At 38.3% G+C, this 20,018-nt stretch overlaps 1 protein-coding gene across 2 annotated transcripts; it reads right to left on the reverse strand.

Annotated features, from left to right (window-relative positions):
* Positions 1-11,108: 11,108 nt before the first annotated feature.
* On the reverse strand, positions 11,109-19,619 carry LOC111341549 (microfibril-associated glycoprotein 4). 2 transcript variants are annotated; one of them, XM_022948534.2, is made up of 6 exons: positions 19,539-19,619; positions 15,300-15,430; positions 13,924-14,239; positions 13,082-13,231; positions 12,178-12,564; positions 11,109-11,852 (listed from the first exon to the last, which is right to left on the reverse strand). In XM_022948534.2, the coding sequence occupies exons 3-6, from the start codon at positions 14,231-14,233 to the stop codon at positions 11,587-11,589; spliced, it is 1,113 nt and encodes a 370-aa protein (XP_022804269.2). In that variant the 5' UTR covers positions 14,234-14,239; positions 15,300-15,430; positions 19,539-19,619; the 3' UTR covers positions 11,109-11,586. The 2 variants fall into 2 exon arrangements, with proteins under 2 accessions (XP_022804269.2, XP_022804268.2); XM_022948533.2 differs by lacking the exon at positions 19,539-19,619 and adding an exon at positions 16,389-16,488.
* Between the last annotated feature and the right edge of the window lie 399 nt (positions 19,620-20,018).

The following is a 20,018-nucleotide window of genomic DNA, read 5'->3' on the forward strand; positions in this document are numbered from 1 at the left end:
ACTTGTAATTTTCACTCTTGACACCAAACATGTCATACTCAGCATATCGAGTATTCCTTTCAAAGTCTTCCAAGTCTACGCGCAGTATGGTGCTGTTATCTGAGGTCAGACGGTGAATCTTGTCCAGTCCGAGTCAAAATTCACCATTGAGATCACCAAAGCCTTATTTGTAGTCGTCCCGTCTCCTCTGGAACATGTCATACTATCGAGGATTCCTTTCAAAGTCTTCCAAGTCTACGCGCAGTATGGTGCTGTTATCTGAGGTCAGACGGTGAATCTTGTCCAGTCCGAGTCAAAATTCACCATTGAGATCACCAAAGCCTTATTTGTAGTCGTCCCGTCTCCTCTGGAACATGTCATACTATCGAGGATTCCTTTCAAAGTCTTCCAAGTCTACGCGCAGTATGGTGCTGTTATCTGAGGTCAGACGGTGAATCTTGTCCAGTCCGAGTCAAAATTCACCATTGAGATCACCAAAGCCTTATTTGTAGTCGTCCCGTCTCCTCTGGAACATGTCATACTATCGAGGATTCCTTTCAAAGTCTTCCAAGTCTACGCGCAGTATGGTGCTGTTATCTGAGGTCACACGGTGAATCTTGTCCAGTCCGAGTCAAAATTCACCATTGAGATCACCAAAGCCTTATTTGTAATCGTCCCGTCTCCTCTGGAACACTATCCATCCTCCTCCAGCGGTTTTCTGATCACAAAATACCTGAAAGTCAGGCAAGTTATCCGGTTTAATGGTATAGACACCGTCTATTTTGAAACCATATCGGTATATTTCACCATAGTGTCTGGCTAGAAGAGATGATAAGCCACCATGACCACAAGATAATTTGGGAACGACAAGACAAACCTGGATTTAGCTCGCGACTTCCAAAACCAACCCCATTTTTAATAGACAAGTTTTTAATGGGGTCTGTCTCATCCTTTTCTCACGAAAAAATGCTCAGTTTGTTGTTACCAACTTACCAAAAGGAAACATGTCGCAATGGTTCAAAGTTTCCTTTCCAGTGTCAGTTGGATCCAACCAGTACCTCCCATTGATTGCGTTTTTGCCTTCACTAACTTTTATTTCTTGACATGACCGGGCTGGTAACTCTTTGATGGAGCCCAAAAGAGCTGAGATAAAATGTTCCAGGTTTAATATTTATGTGGAAAATTAAAGGGACCCTCAAGAGATGAGGACGCAAGACCGATACTTTTTACAGTTTGGTTCGTTCGTTTACTTTTCGGTGCCACATAGTATCATAAATTATCCATACCAGTTTGCAGTTTAATGTTATATTTTGTGAGACTTTTTATATCCAAATAAATCATTGGAAATTCCGTCAACATCTGTCCTATAATCATGTTAACAAAGTCTGGAATCAAGCGAACACCAACTTCGTATCGTAATTATTTTTTCCCTTTTTTTTTCCCTTTAAGACAACAAATTTGTTTTTTCACGCAAGGTTGCAAATGTAGGAACGATTTGACTGACTAAATGAATGATGTACATAAATATTAAACCTAGAACATTTTATCTCAGCTCCTTTGGGCTCCATCAAAGAATTACCCACCCGGTCATGTCAAGAAATAAAAGCTAGCTAGTCAGTCCCGGCCGGACTGATACTCATGGTCTTAAAATAAGTGAGGAGAATTTGCTACCTTTCTATAATCAAGAAATGGATAGATATTCTAATCTTCTCGGATAAGGACGAATAAACCGTAGGCCCCGTCTTCTGCAGGGTTAGGGGTAGGAGACGTTAATTTCCTACGCACGAGATTACTGTGTGGTGGATGTCCTCCCCTGGGTGGGATGGGTGGGTGTTGGCCCTGAAAAGCCCCCTATGGGGAGTGGTCAATTAACCTATGTATGTATGTTTGTATGTAAATAAAAGAAAGTGCGCTGATCTCGCGTGGTGTCATCTCTGGGACCTTAAGTGAAATGCCTTAAGTCGTCTTAAGTCGCCTTAACTTGCCTTAAGTCGCTATTGGTTGCACAATGTTATAAGGGTTCCACCCTAATTCCAATTGACCCCATTCACTCCACTTTAATCATAAGGATTAGAGGAGGAGGCATGGTGACTGAATGGTTAGTGCACTGGACTCGACATTAGTCCAGCTTTGGTGTCTAGTGTTGGAGCATTTCATTATGTTCTTGGGCAAGATACTGTAAGCTCAAAGTGCCTCACCTTTTCCAGTAAATATGGGTACTGGTTGGCAGGGGGGGGGAGGTAGCCCTGCGATGGACTAGTAGTTTAATTATTTTTATTGTGAGGTGAGCAATGGCTTCCATATATACAAAGAAACTCCATGTGAAAATAGTCATGCACCTGTCTAGCCCCTTTGCTGGCATGGATAACTCCTACGTGTAGACAACACTGATGTAGGAAATATGACATTGTATACTCTTACATTTTCTTACTAAAACAGCTACCTGTTTCAACAAAATTTATGTCTTGTATTTCATGATGAACTGAAGTTTATAAAAGGTTTGGCACAGTGTATTATCATCAGGATATAATAAATATTGAATCACATAAAACCTACAGTATCAGATCATCAAGATAAAACGATAGAAAGGTATTCTGGAGAAATGCTCGATTCTTGCCACTCACTTATACCTTGAGCAGTATAAATAACATTATCAAAAGTCAACTAAACTTGACTGAAGCTAAATTTTATCCACTTAACTTACCCAGAGTAAAAGAATGACGAAAGTGGGCCATTTCTCCAGCATAAACTTATTGATCTGTACTAGCTACTTCCACCATGGTATTCGACCAACTGAAAACATTTCAACTTTGTAGCTCGACGAACCTACTAAAGGCGTTAATATATATCTATCCTGAGACTTTGATAGTCTTTTTGTACATTTCTTCTTCATCAGTTTGATGATCAACATACATGAACTACTTCTGAGCCAAGAAGAGGCTTTTACAGCAAACATGGCTGCTAGAAATATTTGATCACGTGACTTAAGTTTGTCCCGTGACCAAAGTGCAACTGAGAATAACACGCTCGCGAGCCTGCTGAAAAGTGTACAGAGAAATAATTAATTTATCTGTGCAAAGAAAAAAAAATCATCAAAGAGCTTTAAAAAAAAATTCACTCTGAAAGTTAAACTGGGCGACCGCTTCAATGAAAACACCACGCACGTGCTTTTCCTTCGTGGAGTAGATTATCATTATGGCCTGCATTCTTTCCAATCCGTACCCATCGAAAAAGTCCGCCTTGTGTCTATTGACTGGTTACCTGCTTGCATTGCGGAAAGAAATGGTAAATTCGACGTAAAGTAAAGGAAATTTTTCGATAATAGCAGATAGCATGGGCGCACTTGGCAAGAGAAACCTTAAAATGTTGTCCCGCTCCTAACTTCGAAGCATAAAAACTAGTTAGCGGCGCAAAGGTTGCTGGGAGAATTAAAATGGCAGACTGCAGAGCCAGTTATCAGCTTGGAGAATTTCTTCGTGACTCGTTAGTTTCTGGACAGTTGTGAGGTAGCAATGAATGCTTTCAAACCTGTAATACTGCTACCAAGCGAAAGATAAAACTTGAATGCTTAGAACGTCCTGCTCATCCGATCAACAGTGGAGAAAGACCTTAGCATATGGTTCTCAGTATGGCATTGGAGTGTTTTGTCTAACTGAGGCAGGAGAACAACAAATTGGTTTGGTCCCTGAAAAGGACCGAGCAATTTTGGATGCTGTTGGGAAGGCATGTGACTTGCCAAACTTTCATGCCAAAATTGACAGTGCAAGTGGCAAAAAAATGGGAGACAAGTTTACCGAGATAACAATTTTTTTTAATTTGTGAAGCTTTGTGAAATAATTAAATAATCAAGTTATTTTTAATCAGTTATGTGGGAAATGTATTGATAGTTTTGTGTAAATCACGTATCTTTTCTTAAATTAAAAATGTGTGTCTTTATGTGTGTATTTTTGATAGGTTTGTTTGACGTTGGGCATATAACCCATAATGTTTTCCTGGCTATTTATTCACTAGCTTTGACTGTATTATTTAACAATAACTGTTGTGATAATTCTGTCCAAACATTTTAAGCTAAATTGCTTTCCTGGCTATTTATTCACTAGCTTTGACTATATAATTTAACATTAACTGTTGTGGTAATTCTGTCTAAACATTTTAAGCTAAATTGGTTCCTGGCTATTTATTCACTAGCTTTGACTGTATAATTTAACAATAATTGTTGTGGTAATTCTGTCTGATTATTTTTAGCTATATTGGTTTGAAATCTGGACATTTTAGACTACGGTGACTTATAAGCCTACACAAGTAACCAAAATTACTATTGTGTTTACTGCAAGGGATTCTGTAAATATTTTTAAGGTTTACGGAGAGACTGTTGCTAAATTTGATTTTATCACTTCAGTCATATAAAATCACTTCAAGTTGCCTTATTAGCGCTCAAATCATCGATTTGGCTCAAACTTGGCACACATGCTAAGCATCATGAGTTAACAAATATGTGAAAATAATAGTTCAAAATACGTAATTCCCAGGGGGATATAGGGTCCCCCCTGGGAAAACCCCCATTTTCTGAGTTTTTTGGCATAATTAATTAGCTAACTTTGCATTGCTGCTGTGTCAAATCGAGAAGCCATCTGCAAATTCAATTAACTGGGTTGTGTTTGATATCTATCAGACTTGAAGAATATTGAACTGTTTTAACTTTTTCACTTCACTTCTTCCCTTACCTCTCCCTTAAGTAAAGACAACTTTTTCTGGTCTTGGCAAAGTCCAAAACTAAGGGTATCCTCAGGCCCAATATCTCCTATGAAAACTAAAAATTGATAATTCAAGAAATAAATTTTGCCGAAACATGAAGTAAGGAGAAGTGTACAGCTCTGCTGCTGAGCTTGAACAATATTTGAGAAGTACCTACAGTAGGTATCCAACGTCAAGAGAAGCTCATCGAAGTTTAAAGTTTTTATCCATAATAATTTTAGAAATACAGATTTGCCTCAGCCAGATGTTGACCGAACTGCGGTGGCCCATAAGTGTCTCGGCAAAAACAAAACTAACAACAAGAAAAAGCGAACTCACGGCAAGACAACCGCAATTCACGGCAAAACTCAACGAACTCACGACAACACAACGCTAACTCACGACAAGACAACGCCAACTCACAGCGAGACAACGCCAATTTTTCACGGCGGAAGTCAGAAGCCACTTTCCACCACGGCGAAAATAACACGGCGGATAAATATATGTTATTGACCAGCAGGAGGTCTGTATTGGGAAAACTGTGCCCGAGGTCTTGGATACCGCCCGAGGCCGTAGGCCAAGGGCGGTACTCAAGGCAGAGGGCACAGTTTTTCCAAATACGGACCAACCTGTGCTGGTCAATAACATTTTTATTTTTTTCTAGCACATAGAAAAATGATTGCCTCAAAAACCCAAGTGATTTAGGGCTACAATTACCAGTTTAATTACGGGAAAATCCTCCATTAACTTAACAATTTGTTAGCGAGTGGATGGTAAAGAAAACAGACGTTTTCCAAATTAAAGCCGGAAAGCTCTCTCCCCGAAACATTTTTATTTGTAAAGGTAACTTAAAAGGCTTCCGAGCAAACCTTGCACCCTGACAGTAGACACGTTATATTCCGGCCAACCATACGTTTTCAAAGCGAAACTGAACATTCAATTATATTTCAAAATTATAAACCTGTGGAAAATTACTTGAGTTTTTCGTTTTGCAAAGCCAAAACGCGCTAAATTTACCCTGTTTCAAAAAAGGAGAGCTAACGAGAAAGAAAAGAAACAGAAGAAGCAACTCGAGAGAGAACGAGTACTGGCAGAGGAAGCCGCAGCGAAGAAACTGAATGAAGAGGGTCAGCAAGTTTCTGATGATGTCTGTTTTGTCGAGGAGCCTCCGAAGTGTGTGGATTCCAGCGCTCAAACAGAAGAGTTTTACTATCTTGTTGCTCCAGACCCATCGCCCACGCAGCGGCCTTCTAGTGAGGATGAATTTCGAAAGTGTGACGACAAGAAAGTAAAATGTTACACTGGATTACCTTCGTTCGATATCCTTAACATTGTTTCTCATTGCATTCTTCCCTTTGTTACTCGTAAGTCCCGACTTTTGTCTCCTTTTCAAGAGTTTATTATCACATTGATGAAGCTCTAACTAAATATGCCGTTTGAAGATCTGGCGTACAGATTTAGCATCTGTGTCAACTGTGTCGAGATCTTCAGCCATCTCTGCCAGACTGTCTAAGAGTGCATCTAGATCTGCTCTCATTTTCTTCGCAGAGGTAAAGTTTATGTCACGAACACGTGCATACTTGACTTGTCCTTGTTTTACTGTAGCAACTGGCCAGATATTTTATTCTTTTCATGTTCAGAATCCGCTTTTGTTAGAAATAAAATAGAAGACAAAATTACTGAATACTGATTGGTCAATGAAGAGGGTATTTTTCTTAATTTTGCTTGAGAAGAGGGCATATTACTAGCTCATGATTGGTACTCAGGTTGCCTAGCAACAGCTTATGCTATCGAAAAGTTGTTGCAGCTGAAGATTTTCTGTAACAATAGCGTCTCCTTTCGAGATAGTTGACGAGGAATGTATCGAAGAATTAAAAGACAAGAGTGAAAACGAGAACACGAGGAAAAGCACAGAGTACTGGAAGAACGTTTTTAAAAAGTGGGCGAATGAAAGAAACTTCCAAGCAAATTTAGAAGAGTACGAGAACGATGTCATCGACCGAACGCTGGCGCAGTTTTATGCCGAGTTACGAAAAGAGAACAGGGATGAATATGAGCCCGACTGCCTGAAAGTAATACAGGCATCACTGGAGAGATATCTAAAATCAAAAGCCTATCCATAGTCCTGGTATCTTTGTGCAAAAATAAAATTTCATTCAGCTCATTCGTGCGTTTGTGGCCATTGATTGGCAACTTTAAATGGTTTCAGGCTATGACTGATTACTGATGAGCGCATTCAGAAATTCAGTAGTTTTCCCCTCAATTTCATTAACAAGTAATCGCAATGGGTCCTCGTAAAATTAAGGATTAATATCACTTGTGTTTTCAGAAGTTGCAGAAATTTCCCTCGTCGCTTCGCGACTCGGGTAATTTCAGCAACTTCTGAAAACACAAGTGATATTAATCCTTAATTTTACTCGGCCCCATGCGATTACCTATACTAATTTACCATTGTGCAGAAATTGCTATTGGCCTAAAAAATATAATTTTGGCCCAGCTACATATGAGAAAAATTGTTACGAACTGAAAAGGAACGAGAAGGACTCAACTAATTAAAAAAAAACGGAATTGCATCATCGAGTAACCAATGAAATAACAGAAATATACAAGGAGTGGGTATCACCTAACCAGAATATTTTCAGCGAAGGTTTGATTCCCGTTAAAACCTAAATTTTTTTAGGCTTCTTTTCTGCAGTTTCTTTAACTGTAGCTTGAATGTGGGTCGCTTGATCCTTGTTTGGACTGATGCATGTAAAACCAGGTGGTCCAAGATTCCAAGCTCGATTGTTGTGGTGTTTCTTTATCAGGTTACGCTTGCTGCTTATTACCAGGTCAATCCGAGTAGACGTATCACTTGTTACCCTTGTTACCCTAGTTGGTTTATCATCGATAACCGTGCAGTCAAAGTGAGATAACAAATCCTGTAGTTTTAAGCCAGAAGTGGAGGAAATTAAACCGTCAGTTAGACAAGTACTATCGCAGTTTAAGTCGCCGATGATAACTAAATTACGGCGTTTAATCCAGAGTTTCTCGAGTATGACCTGAAATCTATCAAAGAATAGAGAATCTGAAGGTGGTCTATAAACAGTTCCTACGATGAAAACGGACGAGTTTACCAGAATCTTAAACCATATAGCCTCAGTGTCCTTCGATTCCAAGGAGCTTAGCGCTGTTGAGCATATATGCCGATTGGCGATGTAGAATAAACATCCACCGCCGATGGTGTCAGCATCTCCGTCCCTTCGGATAATCTTGTAGTTATCAATCTCGAGTTGACGATTGGAAAGTTTCCGATCCAAGTGAGTTTCAGTAATCGCAAGAATGTCAAACCGGCAGATGTGCAGCACTATTTTTATCTCGTGAACTTCATTCCTAAGGCTGCGAATATTAATGTGTGCTACACTCAGGTTTAATCTCTGGTGAACAGACCTTGCGAAGTCGTGCAGATAATCTCCCGTTTGGTCAATCACGCCTTGCCATCCGGGGTTGGTTTCAACGTCGCCCGAAAGAAGTAAAAGCTGTTTGGTGGCCATCGTATTAGCGTAATATAAAATTCGGCTGTTAGAGAATTATTTACGCTTGCACTTGCTATTGTTTAAGATGGCAAAATGATGGAACAATGAATTAGCAGGTTTAAACAATGCAGGTTTAAGAAATGCAGGGCACATTACCATATCATCTACCCAACGTTTCTCAAGCACCAGCAGTGGCGAGAGCTGAGTTCTTCTAAATTATTAAAACCGCTTTCCTTTCCAGAGTCCTGCTTGCACAAAATGATTGTAGGTTTAATAACCGATAAGTTAAGTGTGTTGCCAGTCGAGTATTCATCCACATCGTCTACCAAAATGCAAGTATCAACCTCAGCGTAACTCATAGACCAGCAGTGACGAGAGCTAAGTTCTTCCAAATTATGAAAACCATATTCCTTTCCAGAATTCAGCTTGTACAAAATGATTGTAAGTTTGATTACTAATAAATTAGGTGTGTTGCAAGACGAGTATTCATCCACAGTCAGCCAGAAAAATAGCAAAAACACGGAGGCCGATATTGCGTGGCAGACCGCCATGATTACCCCATAGACGTCCGAAATTATGTTAGGTATTCATGGATAACCACAAGGGTTTTTTGTTTTATTTTTAACAGCTTAAAGGAAGTTTATCATTACTTTATCAAAATCCTCTGCATAACTTATGGCTCTTTAACTAACAGCAATGGAATCTTAAACTTATTTGCTTCGGCAACTCTATTCGGTGAGTAAAAGCCAGCAAACGTCAAATGAAGTGATCCTCAATTTTCTAGTGGCCTGGTCGATCCAAAATTTCATGTTCCATTGGCTTTTGCTTTTGCCTCCTGTATCTGCGTACGCGCAGTTCCTGAGTCCATTATGCGACTTTTGATTATCGATCCCACCTCAAATTTTCGCTGTAGCTGCGATTAATATCAAAGGGAAAAAAACATTAACATAATTTCATGCGACAATGATTAACTTATCTTTCAGAAAAAAATATCTTGCTCATTGGAATATTCAATGAAGATATCAAACAAATGGGAACGGTTTTCAACGAGGCTCTTAAGCTTAAGACGAACAAGAAAAAAAGACAGGTTCAGGCACCAAACAAAGCTCTTCAAAGTCTTACAGTACTTCTCAGAGCTTGCTATTGGTCGGTGTATTACTTCAAACGGACCGCTCAATTCTCGGTGAAAACAGTTCCTTAGTCTGACATTCCAGCTCCCTTGTGTAAAAAGCATTATATAACAAATATTTACCTGGAAAGTTCTTTTACCGACTCTATAATTGGAGGTGAAAGCTTCTTCGTGCGTGAACAAAGACGAAAAGATGAAAAAATGAAGTACCAGTACGCAGATAAACTTTAAGTATGCCATATATCTTTAAACTTCGATCTCAAACTCAGGGCTGTTCCGTGTTGAAATAGGAGCCCTCTACACAATGATACTGCAAACTTTCCTACACCCCTAGCTTCAGCATAGCTGTCACATTTTGTCGTTCGCTGATTGGTTAGACGATCTTTGCACTTGAAACCACGTTGTAAGAACACAGGTGTCGAAACACGACTGCGTACTTCTTATTTCTCCAGCTGTTCTTCCGCCTCCGGGAATATTATAATGTGTCAAACAGGAAATTCCACACTTGGATTTCGCAAGGAGATCGATGTACTCTCCTCGTTCATTTACTGTTTTGAATATCAACTGCTTTCTAGTTTCCTATGACAGTTTAAATGGAGTGTTTCAACTCAAAGGGCCGAAAGTTTCTGGTCTTAAAAAAGATTTTGAAATAAGCCTGTATATGTAAAGGTTCAACTCCCTCAAGACTGATGTTGCTTACTCACGAATGCCTTACCAAAGTATCATAGCTCGCGTTACGTCCTTCGACAACACTTAAGAATATGTGGAACCTTAGAGCCTTCTTGCGAAATTTAATGCTAATATTTCCCCTTCTGAAAAGGTAGCGATATTAATTTCAGCATAGTACTGCTGATTTTCGTTGACTTATTTAAGTCAACATTTGAGTTAAAAAAAGGCTCCTTGTCTCGACTGCGTAGTGCTTTAGCTAAGTTCTGAAACAAAACCTCTCTAAGTCTTGTTTCAAAAGCTTTGAGTCCTATCTATGAATGATTTTACCCATGCTCTTCGGCGTTTACGTGACGATGACAAATTTATTCTAAGCGCAAAACATTTAAACAAAGCCAAAATTTATCATATGAATGATGACTAGTAAATTGATGAGAGAAATACGTTCTTTAAACGTTTATTCAGATCAACGCGATAGAGGAGTAAAAAGAAAAACACATCTCCATTCCTAACTCATACAAACATTTTCACAGACGAAAAACGTAAATAAGAAACGCATCAGCCGTGGTGGGTGATCATCAAAGCTTCTGCATGGACCAGGAGGTCTGAGTAGTCCACGACATCCATAAAAAAGATTGTAAGGATGCTCATTTCTTTTAGATCAGTTTAACTAAGTGTTCAGGAAATTAAGTAGACCAAGCTAGTTGTAACTTTGGCTAGAATAGTTGTATAGAGAAAAAAGACTCCTTTTCAGCCATCTTGTGGTATTTTCTGCTTCGCACTTCCTCGACGATCATAGAGATAAATAAAAGAAAAGCATGTATCCCTCAGTGTAACCGCATCCGTTAAAGCTGAATGTTACTGCCTCCGAGCTAGAGAAGCTGCGAAATATTTTCTGAACAGATTGACGCCTCCGTGATTAGTGCTTTTTAGAAAGAAAATTATAATTAGCGTTTCAGTTTCGGACAAGACCCGCGGTAATCAAGATCACTTTTGGGATAGAAGACAAGTTTAGACCGTAATTCTCAATAAAGTAATAAAGATCCGCGAACTTTGGTAAGCAATATTGACAAATCAAAACAGTGTAACGCAGTCCAAAACATTGAATTTATTTTGCAGCACCCATATAATCTTTTTCCTTTTCTCCTACTGCTTTGCTGTGTTTCGTTTCAAGTTACGTTGCGTTCTGATTTCTAAAAGTTTCTATAAGGAAAGAGATTACTCTTATTCGTCGATACGTTCGTTTAGACAAGGGAAACGTAAACGCGTTTGTGACGTCACGCTTTCCTTGATCAAACACTAGGGGTTACAGTCAAAAGTTATGCCAACCCTGACCTGGTGCTTAACAATTCGTATGAGAATGAGTTTCATTTGCATTTGTAAGAAAACTTGTAATCATATGAAAGGATGAGCACCAGGACTCTCTTTGAAACTGAGAGGCCAAGGTAATTTGGAAATGGGCTATTAAAAATGCGTGATATACCTTGGTATGGTTCAGAGCCAGTATTTTCTGAGTAACTAGTGTACATTATGCAGTGTTTGAACACTTAAGAACATGAACATTTAGAAATCCACTGGTCTTATTTTCATTTCCGTTCTCTTCAGCGAATAGTGATGTCCCTTCCAGTGATACCAGTTCACACCATCAGCATAGGAGGAGTGGTATCCATGATGATACAAACCATTCAGATTCGAGTCGTGACAACTGGCGTACCACCAGGCTCCTTTGTACGTAACAGCGCAGTTATAGCGTTTGCCATCATCATTATCTTGATCTCTGGTGGAGAATGGCTTATTCCTATGCCAACCAAGAGAGTTACCTGCATCTCCTAGAAAATTAAACCAACAAACGAGGAATTATTTAAGATGGAAAAAGTGGCCTTAAATGAATTGGTTTCCAGAGCATTTGACTGCCCTTTGCTTAACACTGAGCATCCAACCACGCAGATAAGAAGAACCATGAACTGATGAAGAATTACTACCCTGTTTTGTTTTGCTTTTTTCTATCAGCGTGTTTAATTAATTTATTTTATTTTTCATACCATGTTCGCCTTTTAAGTTAAGAAGCATCATAAACCGAAAGAAATGTCCCGTTTTATTCGTCTCCAATGACCGTACACCTATCACACGATAACAAGGAAGTTACCAGATTACCTGAATAAGAACCATAACTCATTTTGTACTTGTAATTTTCACTCTTGACACAAAACTTTTTATACTCAGCATATCGAGTATTCCTTTCAAAGTCTTCCAAGTCTATGCGCAGTATGGTGTTGTTATCTGAGGTCAGACGGTGAATCTTGTCCAGTCCGAGCCAAAATTCACCATTCAGATCACCAAAGCCTCGTTTGTAGTCGCTCCAGTTACGATTAAAATCAACCGAGCCGTCCAGTCTCTTCTGGAACACTGTCCATCCTCCGCCAGCAGTTGTTTGGTCACAGTAGACATCAAAGGCAGACATTTGGTCAGGTTTAATGGTATACACACCGTCAGTTTTTAGCCAATCAGCATGTTTATAAAGTTCAGCACAGTTTCTGAACTCTTGAAAGGAAAGTTAGAAACCCTCATTAAAGGGCACCTTTCAGTAACACTATATATATTTCAAACAAGACTTAAACGACTTAGAACTGTCCCATCTGCAAAACCTGTGGTTATTCACAACTAAGCTTGAGTGGCTGAATTTGCGACTACCAAGAAGCAATTTTAGATGGTATTATTAGCTCGGGTCACTCGATTTATGGTCACAAAATACCTCAAAGCCAAGCATTTTATCCGGTTTGATGGTATAGACACCGTTTATTTCTAAACCATATCGGTATATTTCACCACAGTTTCTCGCTAGAAGAGATAATAAGCCACCATGACCACAAGATACTTTGGGACAGACAAGACAAACAAGGATTTAGCTCACGACTTCCATATTAAACTCCGTTTTTTATAGATAATTTTTTAAAAGTATAGTTATCAAAACAAGTCGGGAGAAAATACTAGGACCTGTCAAATAATTTTCTAATGAACAAATGTTCCACTATCGCTAAGTTTGCCGTCACCAACTTACCAAAAGGAAACATGTCGCAGTGATACAAAGTTGCCTTTCCAGTGTTAGTTGGATCCAACCAGTACCTGCCATTGATTGCGTTTTTGCCTTCACTAGCTTTTATTTCTTGACATGACCGGGCTGGTAACTCTTTGATGGAGCCCAAAAGAGCTGAGATAAAATGTTCCAGGTTTAATATTTATGTGGAAAATTAAAGGGAGCCTTAAGAGGTGGGACACAAGACCGATACTTATAAGAGTTTGGTTCGTTCGCTTACTTTTCGATGCCACAAAATATCATAAATTATCCATTCCGGTACATTTCAATGTTATATCTCTGTAGGTCTGTGTGTGAGACTTTTGTATCCCAGTAAATCATTTAAAATTCCGTCAACATCTTTCATATAATTTATGTTACCAAAGTCTTTAATCAAGCCAACACCAACTTCGTACTGTAACTATTTTTTCTTTTTTTTTCCTTCAAGATAGCAAATTTGTTTGTTCAAGCATTGTTACGAATGTACGATGGATTTGACTGACTAAATAAATGATGCAAATAAAAGAAAGTGTGCTGATTTAGCGTGGTGCCATCATTCGTCCATAAGGACATCTCAATTTTGTTCTTTTTGCATGTGACTCTCTTGGTGACTCTCATTCTCTGGTAGCTAGCTGAATTAAATAGCTATCGCTCTATTTCTCGAGTGTTACATCCAATGTAAATCAAAATGGCTTACTCCTTAAAAAACCTCCGTCTCAAAAACTGATATTTCTTTGCTCATTTCCACAACAAATTCTAATGTCACAAAAAATGTGTAGGAAATCTCTTTGATTTAGGCACGAAACAATCCACATCATAATTCACACCTCTACCCTTCAAACGTCGAGCGTAAAACCGAGCAGGATCAAAGCGGTAATGTTCAGGCCTCGCCTCCTTTGTGCGTTTGTTTAATTCACAAATCTTCTCCTTCATGACGTAATTGTAGCTTTGGCAATTGATCTCTTTTTCGCACTCCACATCACACATGTAAGGAGCTTTTACAAGTATCCATTTGAAGACGAAGCCTTTAAGAGCTGTACCAGTTGGGGCCATTCTCACGCCACATTGATGAGAAGCGTTTGACAAGTTCATCAAGGAAGTGAGGATAAGAAAATCAGTTATTCTCCACATCTCCATACCGACCTAATAGAATTGCATGTGCATGTCAGGGCATGAAAAACATCAACTTGGATTGTACCCTAAGGGCAGGGGGCAATAATGCTCAAATCACCGACTTGGCTCAAACTTGGCACAAATGCTAAGTATCATGAGTTAACAAATCACAGTGAAAATAATATATAGATCTAGACAAGCCTAAAAGCGGAGCTCCCAAGTTCGTAATATTAATGATAACATAAAATATGTGCATTTGCCAAGACTCGCCTGAGACACCCCTCTCTTCGTTTTGAAAGTCTCCCCTACCCTACCCGTGCAATCTGAGGGCACGTACGCTCGGTCAGTCACGTGACAACCAAACGAAAAGAGGTTGATCATATTCCATGGGTATGGGGCTCTGCCCCACGCGCGCGAAGCGCGCGTGTGAGCCCCGCTAATAATTTCAAAAAATGTAATTCCCTGGAGGATATAGGGTTCTCTCTGGGAAAACCTCCATTTCCTGCATTTTTTGCATAGTTAATTAGGTAACTTTGCATTGCTGCTGTGACAAATCGGGAAGTCCACTGCAAATTCAATCAACTGGGTTGTGTTCTATATCTATCAGACCTCAAGAAAATTGAACTGTTTTAACTTTTTCGTTTCCCTCCTTCCCCTTACCTCTCCCTTAAATAAAGAAACTTTGTCTGGTTTTGACAAAGTCCCAAAACTAAGTGTATCTTCAGGCCCAATATCTCCGATGAAAACTAAAAATTGATAATTCAAGAAATAAATTTTACCAAAATATGAAGTAAAGAGAAGTGTACAGCTCTGCTGAGCTTAAACAATATTTGAAAAGAAGCCACATTAGGTATCAAGATTCGAAAGAAGCTTATATTAGTTTAAAGTTTTAATCACCAATAATTTTAGAAATGTAGAATTCCCTCAGCCAGATCTTTCATGTTGAAAAACAGAAGATCGAAAAAAATCGAAAAATGAACTCTGTCGACAGGTACTCTGATACTTTTACATGCAAATGATTTCAGTTATAATATTAAACATAATTTCAAAAAGCAGTGATGAAGAAGATATTTAAAAGTTTCCTGCTTACCTCACAAAACGCAATTTTTTTTTTGAAATAATGAAGATGTTCAACACCTGAAGAACGGACCGTGTTAAACTGCCTCTACTCTTTTTCCTTTTGCTGCACACTGAGTCACAGATCACAGATGACGTCAAGATCTGTGGTAAGAGCAAAAGAGGAACAAACACTCAGTGAGATGACTACGGAAGACTGAAGGTGTAATGTTATTTCCCAAATATCATTCCTTCCCAAAGCCTCGTTAGACTTATTTTGATAATGTTTTGGATCGTCTTCAAATACCGAACCCGACCTCATGATCATGATAAGGAAATTAACAACGAAAGATCAACCTGTACTTCTCATTCTTACTCATGACACCAAAGCTATTATACTCAGCATGACAACTATTCCCTTCAAAGTCCTCCAAGTCCACACGCAGCGTGTAGTAAATATATTTGAGGTCAGGCGGTGAATATTGTGTACCGCATTATAATCTTTTACTTTTGTTAAGAAACGGTAAGATGACAAGTTCCCCCAATTTACAACAAGCTCAGTAAAAATCCACCGCACCGGCCTTATTTTCACCACTGCTTACGTAGTGTTCATAGATCGCTTTCATATTCATTACTTAAACCGCAGTTCACATATATGATTTTCGTATATTCACAGTAATCGATCCACCAATAAGCAACAGTTTTTTTGCCTTCCATTGGAAAAGAAATTATGAACATGACGGCGCGTTCCTTACAGTTATGGCACGCGAAACTCAGGTACGTATGGGTGCATACTTAAAATTTTCATCATTAGAAAACGAGTAACAAATATAATTTCAGAAATGACTTAAGGAGAGATAGAAAGCTCTCCTGAGCTTGAAGATCGTTGATATTGAGGTCTTCTAAAGGTTCTATTTAAGGCATTTTAAGTCTATAAACAGCTCATCGGTGCCCCAGAGAGATCTTTCACCTTGAAACCTGAGCGAAGCCAACAAAAATTGAACAACCTGCTACCTCACTGGATTTTCTGCATGTTACATAATCATACAAATGATTTTAGCTATAAGAGGTTATAATTAACAATGAGGATGAAACTATTTGAGACTGAGGAACCTACTTATACCTTCTAAAACGTAAATTCTCTTTAAAAGTGAGGAAGATATTCAGCACTTGAACGACGGATCTTGTTTGGTGGTACAATTGATTCTTCCATGTGTCTGTTTATATCAGATCACAAATGACGTTAAGATGTGGTAAAAACAAACGAACAGCATCACTGCTATTTATACCACATTTTTTTCCTTTTTTTCTGTGACTAAACAGGAAAAATACCAGCTAGTATATCTATGTTTTTAACAGAGAATAACAAGGAATAAACTTTCACACTCTTTCCTCAAAGTGCTCAAGAGCTTAAAATATCTAGTCAATTCAGTCTTTTTATTTGCACGTAAATAACTCTTGCCAGGAGCATATCAACTAATATGCTCTTAGTCTTGATGATATTTTAGTTACTCAGTCCAGCCCTATAACATAAACAATATTATCCCCTTAGTTGACAGATCAACTAACAAAATTTTTGCGTGACTTTGGCCACTGCGTTTTCCAGCGGCCAAATCGAATATGATAATAAAAAGAAAAAAGGAAAAAAAAAAAAAAGAAAAACGTCAGATGGTAAATTTTTGTTTTCAGTAGTTTTTAACAAGGCGAAAGGGATAAAAACTGCAAAGTTGTACTCTCTCAACAGGTGAAATATTTCATTCAGTCAACTTTTTCCCTTGAGCGTAAATGACTCTTACTACTTTTTCTTTTAAGTATTTTGTTACTCAGCCCAGGCCAGTGTATGAAAAATCACAAAAGGTGGAAGGATTAGGAAATATAATTTTTGTATGACTTCGGTCTCTGCGTTTCTGAATTCTAAAAAGATCCAAGAAATCGATCATTCGCCAATTTCATGGCATTAAAATTATTAAAAAAAAAATAACTAGAAACAGCTGTGAACACATGCGTAGCCTCATATTTATAGCGGCCATGAGAAGCCTTATATTTTACCATGTAAATTGCCTCTTGGATTGCTCCTCAGTAAATACACATCTAAAGCTTTCCAAGTCATTCTATAGCAAATTATTTGTTAGTTTAGCTTGCTTTATTGTTATTTCTAGTTCTTTATCTAAAAGTTAAGAAAAAAAGAGTTATTGGTGAGTTTTTCTTAACTTTGGTTTTAATTGCACTTGTAACCCCAAAGCAAGCCAGATTAAAAAAAAAACCGACATCCAATAAGGATTTTTTCGAGACGACTCGTTTGTGGCTACTCATAAGTCGAATAAGACAACTTCCTTCAGGAAGTAAAATTTTTGGCCACCTTCTTCATATCGCTCAATCGCTCAAAAATATCCCATCCTATTACGTTAGAAAGGGAAAAAATTACGAAGGAATGGGGAGTAATTCAACAAACTGGCCGCACTGAACGTTCCAAACGACCTTTTTTAGCTTTCACTTTTTACGGAACAATCTTTTAATCGTAACACATGTTGGTCATACAGAACACTTAAAATGATTTCGTTGCTTTGCGTTGTTTTCGTATTTCACGCTCCTTTTATTTTCGTAATATCTTTTAAAAAATTAAAAGCGTTTTCGCAGGAAGTTGTTGTTGGTGTAAAATATGATTGAGCGCATCTATGCATATTCAAAACACTTTTCAAATTTACAAAATCTTTTCAAATTTACGTATGGAATGAAGAGAGAATGACAGCGCTGTCACTGCAGCATCAGTTTTGGGCTTTGTTTGCAACCAAATGATAAAATTACCAAATGGTTTATATTTATTTTTCGCACAGGATAACACGGCAAAAGAAGCAAAATTACGAGTATTCCTCAGAACGTTCAACAGCCTAAAGATTTAATTTAGTCACATTTTTCCTCGAGCGTTTATTACTCTTGCTAATATTTTTCAAGTTTTCAGTTACTCACTCTAGGCTTATAGCATTAACAATTACGAAAGGTGGACGGATCAGAGAAGACAATCTGTTTTGCATGACTTCGGCCGCTGCGTTTTTGAATTCTGAAAGGATGAAAGATCAGAGCCACTGACCATTCGCTAATTCCATGGCATTTAAATTATTGTGAATAACTAGGAACAGATGTGAGTACATGCGAAGCCTCATGTCACATCCCTGACGAAATTACCATCTAAATAAAAATTTTGTTCATTGTCTCTTGATTTTCCTTTCATAATGCTCAAAAACAGCCGAAGTTTACCAAGTATATATTCTGCAGCAAATTCTTAATGATTTTTTCCCAGCTTTGTTTGTTCTATTGTTAATTTTAGTTCTGAATTTAGTTAGAAATGATGCAAAAATTGGTAATCGGTGCCTTATTTCTTAATTTTAAATTTCCAAGTCTACGTATAATCTTAAAGGAAGCTAGTGGTCAAAACTTGGCTTCCCCTTCGGGATTTTACATGGTTCGAGGCGAAACCATCGTTTGTGTCCTTCTGTCAGCTTTAAAGCAATAGTAGAACGTCCAAAAAGTCGTAAAATTTGTTGCAAACTGCTGCTATACTTGAAATGGCCTCCTTGACGGATGAAGACTAATTTTCTTGTAGGTTAGGAATTGACGGTTAGATGTTACCTTTTTCCGCGTCTGAAAGCGATTTGAAACAAAGATAAGATCATGCATCTAGTCTAATTTTCCCATTATCAAATGGAGGGATTAGCTACATAAAAGGACTCTTACACTCGTTGATAATTTCTCTGCTGGTTCATTCCAGAAATGTTATATAAGGTCAGGGAACAGCTGCATCTAAGAATGGAACAGTTTACAAGAGGACAATTATGGACTGAAAACACAAGACGAGCAACTACGATTCACAGATGAATAACAAATAGAATTTGATGAATACGAAGAAAGGTTTTCTGAAGAGTCTGAGGCTTTGATATAAATGGCAAGGAACCTAGCAATGATTTCAAACTTAATCTAAATCAAGGGATTTATATTCGCCGTGAAGGAGAAATTAGATAATTGAACCAACAAAAAAGGGTTTAATTTTCGTTGCAGAGACTGCGCCACGATTAACATCGTGGACAGCGAGCTAACAAGACCCACGTCCTTGAGAAACTCTGCCGCACTACTTCCGTCTTGTAATTTGCTTGTAAACCCCTTTTCTTAATAAAGAAGAGCGACTAAAAATGGTCTTAAATAGGACTGGTCAGTGCAAATACTTCTTTAGTTAAAGTGCTGTAAATAATCGTGTTGTAAAGAAATGTGAGCAAAATACCTTGAAAAATAAAAGTTAGGCGATTCTAAAAGCTTTGACCAGTGGGGAAGGGCGATATTCCTCATCCATTTCTTAAATGAAAGTGAAAAGATTTTCTTACAACTTGCAAAGCAATCTCACTGGAAATTGTCATTGAGACACTCGCAATACTGAATTAGTAAGTGAAGGATTTTGAAGGATTTTCCTCGTCGTTCTTGATGCAGAAACAGACCGATTATTTTTGAATGAAAGTTAAACGCTTTGCCGACAGATTAGTCCATTTGTCCGGCGACGATATAAATTGTTACATCTCAACTATTCAAAGCTATTCTAAGCTATTCAATTAATTAACCTACGGTTAATTAATTGAATAGCTTAAATTTTGCTGATCGCGTTGCTCCAAAATTTCCATGTAGATGCATTTACTAAATCTGCTCAAAACGAACTGTGGGTACCATTTTCAACAGTTCTGGAGCGGTTTAGCCCCACTTTTGGGTTAGC

This window comes from Stylophora pistillata, chromosome 3, assembly GCF_964205215.1.
Source record: "Stylophora pistillata chromosome 3, jaStyPist1.2, whole genome shotgun sequence".
Taxonomy (NCBI): Eukaryota; Metazoa; Cnidaria; class Anthozoa; order Scleractinia; family Pocilloporidae; genus Stylophora; species Stylophora pistillata.

Coding starts and splice junctions, on each gene's coding strand:
- LOC111341549 (XM_022948534.2), bottom strand. CDS start 14,233: ATGGAGATGTGGAGAATAACTGATTTTCTTATCCTCACTTCCTTGATG. Junction 13,232..13,923: donor TCGACGTTTGAAGGGTAGAG/GTGTGAATTATG, acceptor ATTTTATCTCAG/CTCTTTTGGGCTCCATCAAA. Junction 11,853..12,177: donor GAGTTATGGTTCTTATTCAG/GTAATCTGGTAA, acceptor TTAATTTTCTAG/GAGATGCAGGTAACTCTCTT.